General features: G+C 43.7%; 1 protein-coding gene across 1 annotated transcript; it reads right to left on the minus strand.

The window, feature by feature from the left end:
• Positions 1–291: 291 nt before the first annotated feature.
• Positions 292–15,471, minus strand: LOC142312589 (C-type lectin domain family 2 member L-like). The gene is made up of 6 exons (XM_075351581.1): positions 15,459–15,471; positions 13,249–13,344; positions 12,673–12,774; positions 9,207–9,355; positions 533–645; positions 292–412 (listed from the first exon to the last, which is right to left on the minus strand). Exons 1-6 carry the CDS (start codon positions 15,469–15,471, stop codon positions 292–294), a joined length of 594 nt encoding a protein of 197 aa, XP_075207696.1.
• Between the last annotated feature and the right edge of the window lie 341 nt (positions 15,472–15,812).

A 15,812-nucleotide genomic window follows, 5' to 3' on the forward strand; every position in this document is an offset into this window, starting at 1 on the left:
GTTCGATGTAAAAAGACAATGTAGAGTGGAAGGGGCTCCCTCTGGCATGCGCAGGGTCCCATCGGGGGTTTCACCTGCTCCCCTGTGGGTGTAAATGAAATGCTGCTGGATTTTAAATGATTCAAAACCAAGATTTTCCAAATAACAAATCTCGCTTATTTTTGGTGATTTACTATTCTAGGTACAGTTGAAAAATCTGGGGCACCTGTGAGTGTTCACAGATTCATGCATTGTCTCTGCTACACCTTAATGTCCGTATTAATACCATATCATCAATGTCAGCGCCGAGGGTCAGATCCTCACTGCTTTCTTTATACATATCCATGGGTAAGTAGAATTGCAGCTGATGTTATAATAACCAGATAGAGTCATTAATACGCAGCGTCCTGAGGGTTCTCCACTTATCTGGAACCTGAGAAATAAGAGAATAAAGAGGAAATGAGAAATCAGTGATTATAAGGGAGGTCCAGACCCCGGTGATTAGATGTATCACAATAATGACCGGTGAGTGCTGGTGTCAGGAGTCACTTACAAGCTGCCGGAATAATGTTCTCCATCCACCCATCTCCAGACGTCTCCATCACGCTGAAGTCCGAGCCAATATTTGTCATCTTCCTGCTTTTCCAGAGTTTTCTTTATAAAGTTCTAGAACAAGACATATAAATATGCACCGGTGTGTATGTGTATATATTATTATTATTTTTTTTTTCCTGAATATTTGAGTTAAGTCTAATTGGTATCCTTGTCTTCAAAGGCTATGTGCCCGCGTTGCGTATTTGCATGCAGTTACGCTGCATATTGTACTGCAGCGTAACTGCATGCGTCCTGCGTCCCCAGCACAATCTATGAAGATTGTGCATAATCTATGCGTACGTTGCGTTTTAGAACGCAGCATTTCGGCTGCTGCCAAGACGCTGCGTTCTAAAAAGCAACATGTCACTTCTTTTTTTGCGTTTTGGTTGCAATGTCGGTCTCTCTGTCTGTCTGTCTGTCGGTCTCTCTGTCGGTCGGTCTCTCTCTCTCTGTCGGTCTATCCGTCTCCCCCTCTCTCATACCCACCGATCATGACCAAACACCGGCGCGGCGCTGCACGGCTATCACACTGCGGTGGCTCCTCCTGCTTTTGAAAATGCTGGACGCTCATTATTCAATCTGGTATTCCCTACTTTTCCCGCCCACTGGCGCCTATGATTGGTTGCAGTCAGACGCGCCCCCATGCTGAGTGACAGCTGTCTCAATGCAACCAATCACAGCCGCCGGTGGGTGGGTCTATGTAGTGCAGTAAAATAAATAAATAAATCATTTTAAAAAAACGACGTGCGGTCCCTCACAATTTTGATACCAGCCAAGATAAAGTCACACGGCTAAAGGCTGGTATTCTCAGGATGGGGAGCCCCACATTATGGTGAGCCCCCCAGCCTAAAAATATCAGCCAGTAGCCGCCCGGAATTGCCACATCGATTAGATGCGACAGTCCCGGGACTCTACCCGACTCATCCAGAATGGCAATCTGGGTAATAAGGACTTAATGGCAGCCCATAGCTGCCACTTAAGCGGGCTTTACACGCTGCGACATCGCTAATGCAGAGTCGTTGGGGTCACGGAATTCGTGACGCACATCCGGCCGCATTAGCGATGCCATTGCGTGTGACACCGATAAGCGATTTTGCATCGTTGCAAAAACGTGCAAAATCGCTAATCGGTGACATGGGGGTCCATTCTCAAATCTCGTTACTGCAGCAGTAACGAGGTTGTTCCTCGTTCCTGCGGCAGCACACATCGCTGCGTGTGACGCCGCAGGAACGAGGAAGCTCCCCTTACCTGCCTCCCGGCCGCTATGAGGAAGGAAGGAGGTGGGCGGGATGTTACGTCCCGCTCAGCTCCGCCCCTCCGCTGCTATTGGGCGGCGGTTCAGTGACGTCGCTGTGACGCCGCACGGACCGCCCCCTTAGAAAGGAGGCTGTTCGCCCATCACACCGACGTCGCCGACAGGTATGTATGTGTGACGGGTCTGGGCGATGTTGTGCGGCACGGGCAGCGATTTGCCCGTGTCGCGCAACAGATGGGGGCGGGTACCCACACTAGCGATATCGGGACCGATATCGCAGTGTGTAAAGTAGCCTTAAGTCCTACGTTAATCATTGCAGGCGTCTGTGAGACACCCGCAATGATTAACCTGTAAATGAAAGTAAATAAACGCATACACCCAAAAAAATCGTTTATTTGAACTAAAAGACAAAAAAACACCCTCTTTCACCACTATATTAAAATCTCCAAATACCCCTCCAGGTCCGGCGTAATCCTCACGAGGTCCCACGACGCATCCAGCTCTGCTACATGAAGCTAACAGGAGCGGCCGTAGAACCCTGCCGCTCCTGTCAGCTCCACGCAGCAACTGAAGTGAGTTGCACTGTCAGCGGAGACGTCACTCAGGTTACCCACGGGCACAGGTCTCGGGTGGAGGACTCGAACTAACCGCGGGTAACCTGAGTGACGGCACCAGTGATCGCGCGGCTCACTTCAGTCACTCAGGAGATTTGCGGTCACCGGTAAGTCCTTCACCTGTGATCCCAAATCAAGCCGCGGCACACGCACAGAGCCGCGCGATCACAATGAAGTCGGGTGAAGTTCATCCAAGTTCATTCTGATCTCGCGGCTCTCTCTCGCAGCCAGCCATGATCTTTTTGACAGTCCGGTCCCACTCGGCTCTGCTGCAAGTCTATAGGGATGCAGTAGAGCCGAGTGGGACCGCACTGTCAAAAATGTGTGTTCTGGATGCTTTTCCCATGGCAGAACAAGCATCCAGAACGCATGAATTCTGCAGATTATTACAGTACCAGCAAAAGATAGGAGATTTCATAAATCCAATGCAAACAATTAATTTTTTTCCTGACTGCAATGGAACACTGTTAATTTTGTTTTTTTTTAAAAGGCAGCTTGTCAGTTTTTTCAATGTTTTTACAGCTTTTTTTCAACATTGAAATCAATGAGAAAGTGCAAAAATGCTACATGTGAACATAGCCTAAGTGTGTAGGAGGTATTTTCTCTTCTCTTTTTAATTTTGCCTTAAGGCCGCTTTACACGCTGCGACATCGCTAGCGATGTCGAGCATGATAGTACCCGCCCCCATCGTACGGCCGATATGTGGTGATCGCTGCCGTAGCGAACATTATCGCTACGGCAGCGACACACGCACATACTTGCTCTGCGACGTCGCTGTGACTGACGAACCGCCTCCTTTCTAAGGGGGCGGTTCGTTCAGCGTCACAGCGACGTCACTAAGCGATCGCCCAATCAAAGCGGAGGGCGGAGATGAGCGGGACGTAACATCCCGCCCACCTTCTTTCTTCCGCATTGCGGGCAGCCGCAGGTAAGGTGAGGTTCCTCGTTCCTGCGGTGTCACACATAGCGATGTGTGCTGCCGCAGGAGCGACGAACTACATCGTAGCTGCAGCAGTAGCGATAATTGAGAATAGGGGGACATGTCACCGATGAGCGATTTTGAACGTTTTTGCGACGATTCAAAATCGCTCATAGGTGTCACACGCAACGACATCGCTAAAGTGGCCGGATGTGCGTCATAAATTCCGTGACCCCAACGAGATCGCTTGAGCAATATCACAGCGTGTAAAGCGGCCTTTATATACAAGTCATTATATAGGGAAAAATTGTTTCTTAACATTTTTCCTGAAAATTCTATTTTATCTTCTGTTTTTTTTTTTATGTTTTATTGTCAGTCCGTAAATGTGGCGTAATACTCTAACAATTTTGTTCCCAGCAGCGACCTGGGAGTCAGAGATGCATCCAGGCATCTTCCCCAGAGAATCATAGAATCATAGAATATTAGAGTTGGAATGGACCTCCTGGGTCCTCTAGTTCAACCCCCGGCTCATAGCAGGATTCACTAAATCATCCCAGACAGATGTCCATCCAACCTCTTTTTAAAGACTTCCATTGAAGGAGAACTCACCACCTCTCGTGGCCGCCTGTTCCACTCATTGATCCCCCTCACTGTCAAAAAGTTTTTTTCTAATATCTAATCTGTGTCTCCTCCCCATCAGTTTCATCCCATTGCTTCTAGTCTTTCCTTGTGAAAATGAGAATAAAACGGATCCCTCTACAGTGTGACAGCCTTTAAGATATTTGTAGACCGCTATTAAGTCTCCTCTCAGTCTTCTCTTTCCCAAGCTAAACAATACTAAATCCTGTAACCGTTCCTCATAGGACGTGGTTTGCAGACCAGTCACCATTCTGGTCACTCTTCTCTGAATTTGCTACAGTTTGTTGATGTCTTTTTTAAAATGTGGTGCCCAGAACTGTACACAATATTCCAGATGAGGTCTGACCAAAGAGGAGTAAAGGGGGATAATGACTTCACGTGGTCTAGAACTTATGCTTCTGTTAATACATCCTAGAATGGTGTATGCCTTTTTTGCTGCTGTATCACACTGTTGACTCATGTTCAGTCTGTGATCTATTAGTATACCTAAAGGGTACTTTACACGCTGCGATATCGGTACTGATATCACTAGCGAGCATACCCGCCCCCGTCGGTTGTGCGACACGGGCAAATCGCTGCCCGTGGCGCACAACATCGCTAGCACCTGTCACATGGACTTACCTGCCCTGCGATGTGTGATGCCGCAGGAACGAGGAACAACATCGCTACGTACGAGACAACGATTTTTGATAAATGAACGACCTCTCATTTACCAACGATTTTTGTCCCTTTTGCGATCGTTTAAGGTCGCTCCTGCCTGTCACACGCTGTGATGTCGCTAACGGCGCCAGATGTGCGTCACAAACACCGTGACCCCGACGATTTTGTCGCAGCATGTAAATGGCCCTTCTGTCTTTTTCACACATGCTGTTGGATTGCTCTATTCCTCCCATGCTGTATGTGCTCTTTTCATTATTCTTGCCAAGATGTATGACTTTGCATTTCTCCCTCTTAAAAACCATTCTATTAGTTGCTGCCCATTGTTCCAGCTTGTTTAGATCTTGTTGAATCCTCTCTCTCTTCTCTAGTATTAGCTATTTGTCCTAGCTTTGTGTCATCAGCAAATGTAATCAGTTTACCCTTAATTCCTTCATCTAAATCATTGATAAAGATGTTGTACAACACGGGGCCCAGGACAGAGACCTGTGGTACCCCACTTGAGACAGTCTTCAAACTGGATATGCAACCATTTATGACCACTCTTTGACTCTGATCACTAAGCCAATTACGAATCCATCTAAGGGTAAGTTCACACAGTGCGTTTTTCGCGGCGTTTTTGCGCAGTTTTCGGGTGCGTTTTTGCTCAGAAAACTGCATGACTTTGCTTCCCCAGCAAAGTCTATGAGTTTTCATTTTTGCTGTCTGCACACAGCGTTTTTTTTCAGCTGCGTTTTTGTGGTGCCACAAAAACGCAGCATGTCAATTATTCCCGCGTTTTTCACTGCGCTTTTCATCCATTGAGTTCAATGGGATGTTGAAAGACGCAATGAGAAACGCAAATAGCTGCGTTTTGGTGCGTTTTGGTGCGTTTCTAAGACCAAAAACGCAGCTATAAACCCAGGAGGTGGGTAGTAAAGTGACGTGTACAGGAAGAGGATTCCTTCTGTCAGTAAACACAGAAGCGTGAATCCTCCCGGTACCGTCACCGCCGCTTCCACCTCCCGTCCTGGGCATGTATGCTGCCGTGCGGCGCCATGTACAGGCAGGAGGTGGAAGCGGCTGCGAAAACAAAAGTTAACAGTAGAAAAAAAAAAAAAAAGTTATACTCACCTGTCTGCAGGGTCCCGGTGCCATGCCCGCTCCCAGCTCCTCTCACGGTATCGCCACCCCCGCTCCGGCTGTGTGCAGACGGCCGGGAAACCTCCGATGGATGCAGGACCTGGCGATGGATCACCTGATGCAGTGACCTGACGCATCAGGTGATCGTAAGTATCGCGGTGACGCGGGCGCCCGGCCGGTATCAGCGGATGCGTCAGGAGACTTCATCCCTGATTACCGGCAGCTGCTGCAGTGATCGGACGGGATGAGACTCCCGCCCCATCGCTCCAGGAGCTGCCGGTAATCAGCACATAAGTGAGTATTATTTTTTTTTTTTGCACCGATGCATCTGCTGATTGTATAAACGGCTTTTATACAATCAGCTGATGTGTGATGGGATTCAGGCACTTGATCCTGACACATCATCTGATCGCTTTGCCTTCCAGCAAACCGATCAGATGATATTGGATCCGGATTGGACGGCGCGAGACGCTGACCCAGGATTACTGCGGAGGGGGGGTTCTTTATTTCAATAAAGATGGAGTCACTAATTGTGTTGTGTTTTATTTCTAATAAAAATATTTTTCTGTGTGTTGTGTTTTTTTTTTATCTTTACTAGAAATTCATGGTGGCCATGTCTAATATTGGCGTGACACCATGAATTTCTGGCTTAGGGCCAGCTATACAGCTATCCCTAACCCCATTATTACCCAGCGAGCCACCCGGCATCAGGGCAGCTGGAAGAGTTGGATACAGCGCCAGAAGATGGCGCTTCTATGAAAGCGCCATTTTCTGGGGTGGCTGCGGGACTGCAATTCACAGCGGGGGTGCCCAGAAAGCATGGGCACCCTGCACTGTGGATTCCTATCCCCAGCTGCCTAGTTGTACCCGGCTGGACTCAAAAATTGGGCGAAGCTCACGTCATTTTTTTTTTAAATTATTTCATGAAATTCATGAAATAATTTTAAAAAAAAAGGGCTTTCCTATATTTTTGGTTCCCAGCTGGGTACAAATAGGCAGCTGGGGGTTGGGGGCAGCCCGTACCTGCCTGCTGTACCCGGCTAGCATACAAAAATATGGCGAAGCCCACGTCATTTTTTTTGTTTGGGGGGCAAAGAAATCCTGCATACAGTCCTGGAAGGAGGATGCTGAGCCTTGTAGTTCGACAGCTGCTGTCTGCTCTCCTGCATACACTATTGGATGGAGGATGCTGAGCCTTGTAGTTCTGCAGCTGCTGTCTGCTCTCCTGCATACACTATTGGATGGAGTATGCTGAGCCTTGTAGTTCTGCAGCTGTCTGCTCTTCTGCATACACTAGTGGAGAATGAAGAACACATTGAAGAAGGAAATGACATCAGACCTTTTTTTTTTGTTCACTGATAAAAAACGCATAAAGACGCAGTGAGCAAAAACGCAGCAAAACACAGCAAAAAAACGCACCAAATCACGGCAAAACGCGTGCGTTTTTTGCCGCATTTTTTTGACGCGGGTGCGTTTTTGTGCAGTTTTTGCCGCAAAAAAACGCACAAAAACGCAGCGTCAAAAAAACGCAGTGTGTGAACCTAGCCTAACAGTTGCCTTGTCCATTCCACACTTGGGCATTTTTTCAATAAGGATTGTATGAGATACTGTGTCAAATGCTTTCCTGAAGTCAAGATATACTATATCTACTGCATTTCCTTGATCCACCCAGTCAGTGATTCTGTCATAGAAGGAAATTAAGTTAGTCTGACATGACTTATTAGTTCCAAACCCATGTTGGCTCTAGTTAATCACTTCATTCTCATCCAGGTACTTGCATATATGTTGTTTAATAATTTGTTCAAAGATCTTTCCTGGTATGGAAGTCAGGCTCACAGGCCTGTAGTTCCCTGGGTCTACCTTCTTCCCCTTTTTGAAGATAGGGACAACATTTGCTCTTCTCCAGTCTTCTGGAACGTCTCCTGTTCTCCAAGAATTTTCAAAAATTATGAAGAGTGGTTCTAATATCTCCTCTGCTTTCTCCTTCAGTACTCTGGGGTGTAATTCATCTGGACCTGGGGACTTGAATTTATTAATGTTAGCTAAGTATTCCCTCACTATCTCTTTGTTTATAGATGGCCTGGATTCTTCTAATCCTTCAATAGAATGGTGAAGATCAGATGATTTTACATTTACTTTTTCAGAGAAAATAGATGCAAATAGGAATTTAAAAGTTCGGCTTTCTCAACATCATTTTTTTACAACTTCACCATTTTCATCCTGTAAAATTCCTACAACATCTTTGACTTTTCTTTAATTTTTGACATAACTCCAAAATCTTAATGCTTTTGACATCTCTTGCAAGGCATTGTTGATATTCTGGTCCTGAGGAAGAGGTTTGTACACCTCGAAATGCGTAGACCTATGGAATAAAAGAGTTATTAATTTATCAACATTTCTACATCTCATTCTGGTGGATTGCATGGGATTAACCCCTTTTTCTCCTCCTACTTTGAAGACATTTCCATGTGGGGCCACGGCAGCTGCCATTATCTCATGCTCTCTATGGTGGTTGTGACCCTTCACAATCACAATTGGTGAGTGTATTATATACTACCTCGCTGTTTATCTGATAAGACCCTATCAGCGCTTCTGTTTTCTAGCTATATTAAGCCTTATTTCATTATCAGCTTTGGCTAATCTGATGCGTGCTCTGCAGGTTTTGCAGACTGTGTTATATTCTTATTTAGATAAGCCTCCCTCTTTCCATTTGATAAACATTTCTTTTTTCCTTTTTAGCATGTGTTTAAGTTCTGTGTTCATGCATCCATGTTGTTCCAATTCTATTTGAGCACGGTTTCCCTCCATTTCCACAATTTTAGGGCCTCCCCAGCTCTGTTGGGGGGTGTTCCGAAAAAATGTTTGCATTTCCCATTCACGTCCATTATACTTGTTACTCAAATGGAACCTGTCCAAGTGTTTGATCTTCTCGACTTGAGTAACGAGCACTTGAGCATTTTAGTACAAGCTCAGAATGTTCTGTAAGATGCTGTTCTGTAGATAACATACTCATAGAAATAAGATACCTGAAAATCTTTTGAGAGTTATTCATGAAAACTAATAATTGTTTATATTTTACTTATAAACTGTTTAATTATCTTTTGGTCTAGTCATGCTCAGAAACTCCATGGCTTTGACCCAAAATTTGCATTAATTGCTGCACCTTTTTGCAATAGGTCAAATCACTCTCATATATTCATAGGTAAATAATATACACTATTTATATTGTGTTTATCTATCTCTTAATTGTCACTGGATTTATGCTGAATTTTTCCATATCAGTAGTTTCTACAATTTAGTAGCACCAGATTGTATAAAAGATATGCTATAGATATTCCCATCTCCAAGAAGGGATGCACAGGAAGATTAGTGAATGAACGCCATTAAGCAATAATGTTTTTTTTTTGCAACTTTATAAGAACCATACCTTTTCTTCCTGGTTCTTTATCACCAGTAGATCGGCTCCCATCATCTTACAATCCTCCCGACTCTGTCTCCAGGTTCTCTCTATTAGGTCTGAGTAGTAATAACACTGATCTCCATGTAGCCGCCAATCATTAGGACACAGAAGACAGACTGAAATACAACAACCAAGAAGTGCACAACATCGTAGTGGTCATTAGTTCATCACACTCATAAAAAGTGATCAAAAAAGAAAAGCACCCAAAATAGTACAAAAAAAAACTGATCCTGCAAGAAAATACGCCCAAAGGCAAACTCCATTCACAGAAAATAAAATCGAAAGGCTCATATTATATGTAACCATTAAAAGGTGCCATTAAAAAATACAATCCTACTCACAAAACTCAAGGGCTAGGGCTCTAGGAGCTCAGTATGAAAAAAAACAGCAAAAAAAAATAATATTGTCAAAATGCCCCAAATAGCTGTATCCTGTATCAATTTTGGATTGCTCAGTGCCTGAGGTTTGGGACTTTATTGTCCCTTATATTCCTGTGAAGCACTATTAAGGAATTACATGTAAGTGCTCCAGACTTATGAGTCATACCCCTGTAGCGCGGCACAGGGTGGTAGTCATGGATGACATCTACATCATCTGCATCCCGGCATTAAAGATGAGCGATCCTGATCGGCAAAGAGCAAAAAATTGTAAAATCGTACAATCTTTAGTCAGATCGGATCGGGGTCTGACATCTGATCATTTACCGTAAAAGTAGTTTAAGCAGTAGATATTTACTGAGTACCCGCGGCTGCAGCATTACTTCCACGTCTGACAATTATCTCTAATGAATATTCACTCCTTTCCCCTTCCACCGATGTCTCTGATTGGCTGTCGTTTTGACCACGCCCCCACCCTCTAAGACAGTGTCTTGCTACAGCAGTATCCATATGGTGCTCAATGTCACCAAGGTGCTCGCCAACTCTCCGCCTAAACTCCAGAATATACATACTTCTTCCCGCATTCACAGGTCACTTTGTATATTACCCCTTGGGTACGACAGTTAACAAAATGTCATATGTCATAGTCTCTGTTAGATACATTACTTATAAAGGTTTTTGTGACCTATATATAGGGACATGCTATACACTTTGAGCATTTGAAACATCCATTGACTCCCCTTCCAATATGTGTGTGTGGAACGCACATGGTGTGCATAACGGAAGATTAATGCCTGGGGATAAACAACTCATGGAAATGTTGATCCAATATGGAGAATGCTTTACAATAATGGTAAAAAGGATTTTCAGGTGAGTGAATCATTGATCAATTAAGCTTAACCGGCCAATGATATGTGTGACTATAAATTACCCATCATTCAGCTTGCCTGGCTCTCTAGCAGTTTGGTTGAGTGCGTGTTCTGGCATTAAGACCTTATCCCCTGGATGGTATTACGTCCCCTGAAGAGTCTCAATAGACAAAACGCTTTGGGACACATGAAGGGCTATTGTTGGTGCTTAGCTTAATAGGGCCAGATGTGGACTGCCCTTGTGAGGGCGGGAGCTGTTGGGTAACAACAGTTTTGAGTAGTTCCCTAGGGTACTCTAGGATCAGTGATGAGGTGGACACTCGAGGACCCCAAACTTGTGAGAACACATGTCTACCTTTGCTCCTACAAGTCTGGTGAGACCACTCCATTTATTATTATTAATTATACTCTGTCTAGCTGATCTAGCTCTAACATTTGACCACTGTTGTTAAGGTACCGTCACACATAACGAGATCGCTAGCGAGATCGCAGCTGAGTCACGGTTTCTGTGACGCAGTAGCGATCCCATTAGCGATCTCGTTATGTGTGACCTCTACCAGCGATCAGGCCCCTGCTGTGAGATCTCTAGTCGTTGCAGAATGATCCAGGCCATTTTCTTCAAAGGCGATGTCCTGCTGGGCAGGACACATCGCTGTGTTTGACACTGTGTGACAGGGTCACAGTGACTGCTGAGATCGTTATACAGGTCGCTACTGCGACCTGTATTGTTCCTGCATCGCTGGTAAGATCTGACTGTGTGACATCTCACCTGCGACCTCCCAGCGACTTACCTGCAATCCCTATCAGGTCGCATCGTTTTCGGGATCGCTGGTAAGCCGTTGTGTGTGACTGGGCCTTAAGACTATAATTGGGCTATATTGTGTTTTTCTTTTCCTTTTTTTTTGTTTGAATTGGATGACCGCTGTCTATCCATGGAAATAGAAGAAACATGTAGCGCCCCTAAGACCATCAGGGTGCTACAAGGTTCTGAATCCTCACCAGGATGCAGGGCCTACCCCTTAGGTACTCAGAACCCCACTGCTGGTAACATCAAAAACCCAGGTAATACCAGTTTTCCCCCAAAAATCCCCCATACAATGGTACCTAGCTAGGGTGGGACCAATGGATCGCTGCCTAGAGGTGGAGCCAATCCAGTCCACTAGTTGAGCAGGTGGGAGGGACGGACTGAGGACTCTGCAGACAGACAGACAGAGAGTCGAGCTGTGACGGTTGAAGTGTGAAGGTGGAGAGCAGTGAGTTTGCAGTGACAGGGAGCAGACAAGTGACACCCTGACTTGGGGTAACAGTGACCTGGTACCCAGAAGTGATGGTTGCCAGTGGAGTACGGTGGAGTACTCCCGAAACTACACACCAACAGGGTACAGGACCCTAGGACAGGAAAGAGCTTCAAGCCAACCTGTTAACACCTGCACAGCAAAGGGGACCATCAAGGACCTTGCTGACCCTAAAGAATTCGAAGATTCAGTAGCAAAGGGAGAACCGGGGACAGGACCAGAGACTCCAACCCCACAGATTTCATGCTACAAACCACAGACCGGGGACCCCCAGTGTTCCATACCACGGGGACCCACTTACCAGAGACAGGTGCAGGGAAAGAAGGTACCAGAGAACCAGACTGGCACCGGGACGAAGGGGACCTGGAGGTGAAACCAGCCGGCCTCCGGCAACCAGTTAACATCTCAGCAGTGAGTAAACCAGTTGCAATGAATACCTGTCGGGACTCCTACTTCCGACGCCCACCAAACCATACACCCGCTGGGGCAATAACCTAGTTGCGGAGGGATTACCATACTTGCTGCTAATACCATCAGCCCCAGTAGAGACATTTTGCAGCGGCGGCTCCCTACATATAGCCGCAACACGGCAAGTGGCGTCACGAATAAACTTTATTCACCAATCCCCTGTAAATATCGGAACCGGGTAACGGCCACCTTCGTAACATTCCCAAGATGTACACTGCCCGGAACCGAGTACCCCAAATCCCTGGGTGCTACAAACACATATTGCTGATTGTTTATGTTTTGTTGACTTGTGTTATTTTGTAAAAATAATCTTTAGTGGCTAACTAGGTAGATTATAGGAACTGTGAATATGGCTGAAATAGGTACTCTCTGTCTGTGACAGGGTACTGGATATAGTTCTCCTTTATGTTTGCATTCTACTTACCTGTAGACATATTAGTCCTGGTTGCACACAGCTCCATGATTGCAGAATGGTCAAATTCTGCAAGGTGAGGTTCACAAATCTGATAATTTCCCTTTCTAAGAACTAAAAAAAAAGGGCAAACTTGTAGGTTGGGGCAAATACATTTTGTACAGTAGATACAGATGTAATGATATTTTAAGGAGTCAAAAACACATAAACAGAGTAAAAAAAACCCTAAAATTACGTGAAAGTTATAGGTAAGACAGCTGGATAAAGCTATTCTGCTCAAAGAGTCTGAGTCAAGCTGTAGGTGTAGAAATCAATGGTATTTAAAGGGAACCTGTCATGATGAAAATAGTCTCTGGTCAGTTTGCAGGATGGAGCTGATCAGATTGATATATGATTTGTGGGAAAAGTTGCAGCAAGCCTTTTATTTTATTCAGCTAAGTCCCTGCTATTTGTATACAGGAGTCCAATGGGTGGTCCTATTAAGTAATGACCTCCCACTTGACTTATGTGCTGTCCACAGATCAAACTGCAGGCATAATGTGACAGGTTGCTTTCAAAATGTATAGGTTTAAGAGTTGTCATAATTACCAAGTGCTTCAATAATGCGGATGAGAATAATAATGACTCCTAAGAGGACAGTAATAATCACACCTTTCCAAGACGGCGTCCAGATCCTCTGTTTATCTGTGAGGATTGGGAATAAGGCACAATTATTACTAAATATTTGACAAAAAATAACTGTTTTACATATTTATAGAGCTCATTTTCTACAAGGAATAAGGCTGTGAACCCCGTATAATAATAATAGTTATTAGCTAAGAAGTTGTCAACCTTTTGAAATTGTTTTTTTTTTTCTACGTATATGTGTGACGCTAGTCATCATCCACTGTCTAGCCCTGAGGTTTGTAGTCAAGAGGTCCGGCGTCAGATACCAAAAAGGCTTGTCTTAGATAAAGGGGTAGAACAAAGGCGTAGTCATTTTTCGGTCCAAGGTCAAAATTCCAGAAAGGTAGCGGATAAAGACAAAGGGGATAGGCAAATGAGTAGTCAGAAGCAAGGTCAAAGGTCAGGTAGCAATATATTAAATACTGAGCATAAGAGCACAAGGCATACAGACACCACTAATTGGAGTTAGGGAGCCAGTTAGAGTCAAGTAATCACTACAAACAGGAGACAAATTAAGGAAACCCTGCATGCCAAGGCCCTGATTTGGAAGCTGGACTGTCACTTAACACTGATAGCTTACCACACCTCAGCCACCGATTAGACGGCTGAGCTGTCTATAACAATAGTATCAACTCAGCACACTGCTGGCCAAGATTATATGGCTGAACTGTCACTCACTGTTTCCAGACACACCGAACAAAGAAATTGTGATAGTACCCCTTCTTCTAGGGGGAAAGGAGGGCACAGGACCACTAGATTTAGCAGGATGTAAGACGCTAACCATATGATTAGCCTTCACAATACCCAGGATCTCTCCTCATGTCCGTATTCTTTCCACTGAAAGAGCTATTGGAAAGATATTCTGACCCTTCGAGAATCTTTGATCCTCTGCACCTTGTATTCCAAACCTACAATTGACAGAAACATGAGGAAGGGGGGACAAGGTAGACAACATCGATGGGACAAACTCTTACAACAGGGATTTGTGGAACACTTTTGGGATGTAAAGCACTGGAATAAGTTTTAATCTAAAGCCCACTGAATTAACAACCTCCAGAATATGGACCAATAAATTTAGGACCTAAATTCACTGATAGAATTTTTAGCTTAATATTTTAGGATAATAACCAAACATTATCATCTACTTTGAAAATGCCAAACGTTTCCTATTCGCCTTTTTTTTGTAGTTGCTGAGCCACCTCAATATTCTTCAGAACCTCCATCCAGACATTCCCAAGTTTCCCAAGTAATTTAAAGAGACACCAGGGATTCCGATAGATATGATTAGGTTTCCAAGATTCGGTCTGGCAGCCACAGACTGCTTATATGATCACTGGACTAGTGTTGTGTGAATAATTTGGCTTAACTCTACTGGATGCTTTTCTTGAAAGGTATATTACAAATTAAGAGCACTAGAGTTCTACAGATGAGACGATAATCGGGGGAATCAAAAATCCCATTTTATGGTTTGCACAAAAAAAAAATGATTCCATGATGCTATAGGCTGACATGACAGTTGTTTTGTAACAGCTAGAATGCCACAGATTAGGAAAAACTGACTTACACTATGGATTCTTTATAGATTTTTTTTAACAATATGTATTTTATTGCTATTTAGAATATTCAGTTCTATAAACATACATTTTTATAGTTTAATACATTTTAAAATATGAAACCTGCCTAAAATAAAATTCTGAAATATAGAATTGCTAAAAAATATTAGAACCAGATTAATTTGAAAATCACATTTGTATTTTCTTCTTTATAATTTTGTTTGCTTTGTTTACATTGTTTAGTGTTCTTGCCTGACTGATTTACTGACATTCATTATCGATTTATTAAAGCTCTGATTAACTTTTACACAAAAATGCAAAATGGTTAAAAATGTGGATTAATTTGAACTTCTTTAAATAAAATACATGTATATATTTTTAACCGTTTACATTTATCTCCTGTCTAAACCTAAAATGTTTTTTTTTTATTTGCTGTAATTAAATATTTAATTTTACAACGTTCACAAAAAATGTAAAATTTGGAAGACTGGACAAACTCTTTCTTCCCATATTTTATAATTTATCTCTTAGTTGATTGAGTAATTTGATTTTCATTTTTATCATTTTGTATTGTCTTACCTGATGCCTCCATGTATGTAGCAGCACAATGTAATTCTTCGTGTTCAGTAATCTGATCCTTCTCGGAGTGACTGTGGTCTATGGTCAATGCGCACAGTGTCTACTCTTCCTGTGTAAGGACTCATAACATTACTACATAGAAAACAGGAAATTACCACCATGGTCAGTGACCAGGATCCACCCCTATAAAGCAGTGAGGCTCACTGACCAAAGTTTTTAAGTCGCTTTAAATTGTTAACATCTAAGCCACTTCCATAATGTTTTTTGCAAGTTTTGGAACTGTGTATCATAGGATATTACTCTAACTTCTGAATTTCTTAAAAATGATATTTTTTGTTCTTCAAGTGAAAATCC

Source organism: Anomaloglossus baeobatrachus, chromosome 5 (assembly GCF_048569485.1).
Source record: "Anomaloglossus baeobatrachus isolate aAnoBae1 chromosome 5, aAnoBae1.hap1, whole genome shotgun sequence".
NCBI lineage: Eukaryota > Metazoa > Chordata > Amphibia > Anura > Aromobatidae > Anomaloglossus > Anomaloglossus baeobatrachus.

Coding starts and splice junctions, on each gene's coding strand:
- LOC142312589 (XM_075351581.1), bottom strand. Junction 646..9,206: donor TAAAGAACCAGGAAGAAAAG/GTATGGTTCTTA, acceptor GTCTTGTTCTAG/AACTTTATAAAGAAAACTCT. Junction 413..532: donor GAACATTATTCCGGCAGCTT/GTAAGTGACTCC, acceptor CTTATTTCTCAG/GTTCCAGATAAGTGGAGAAC.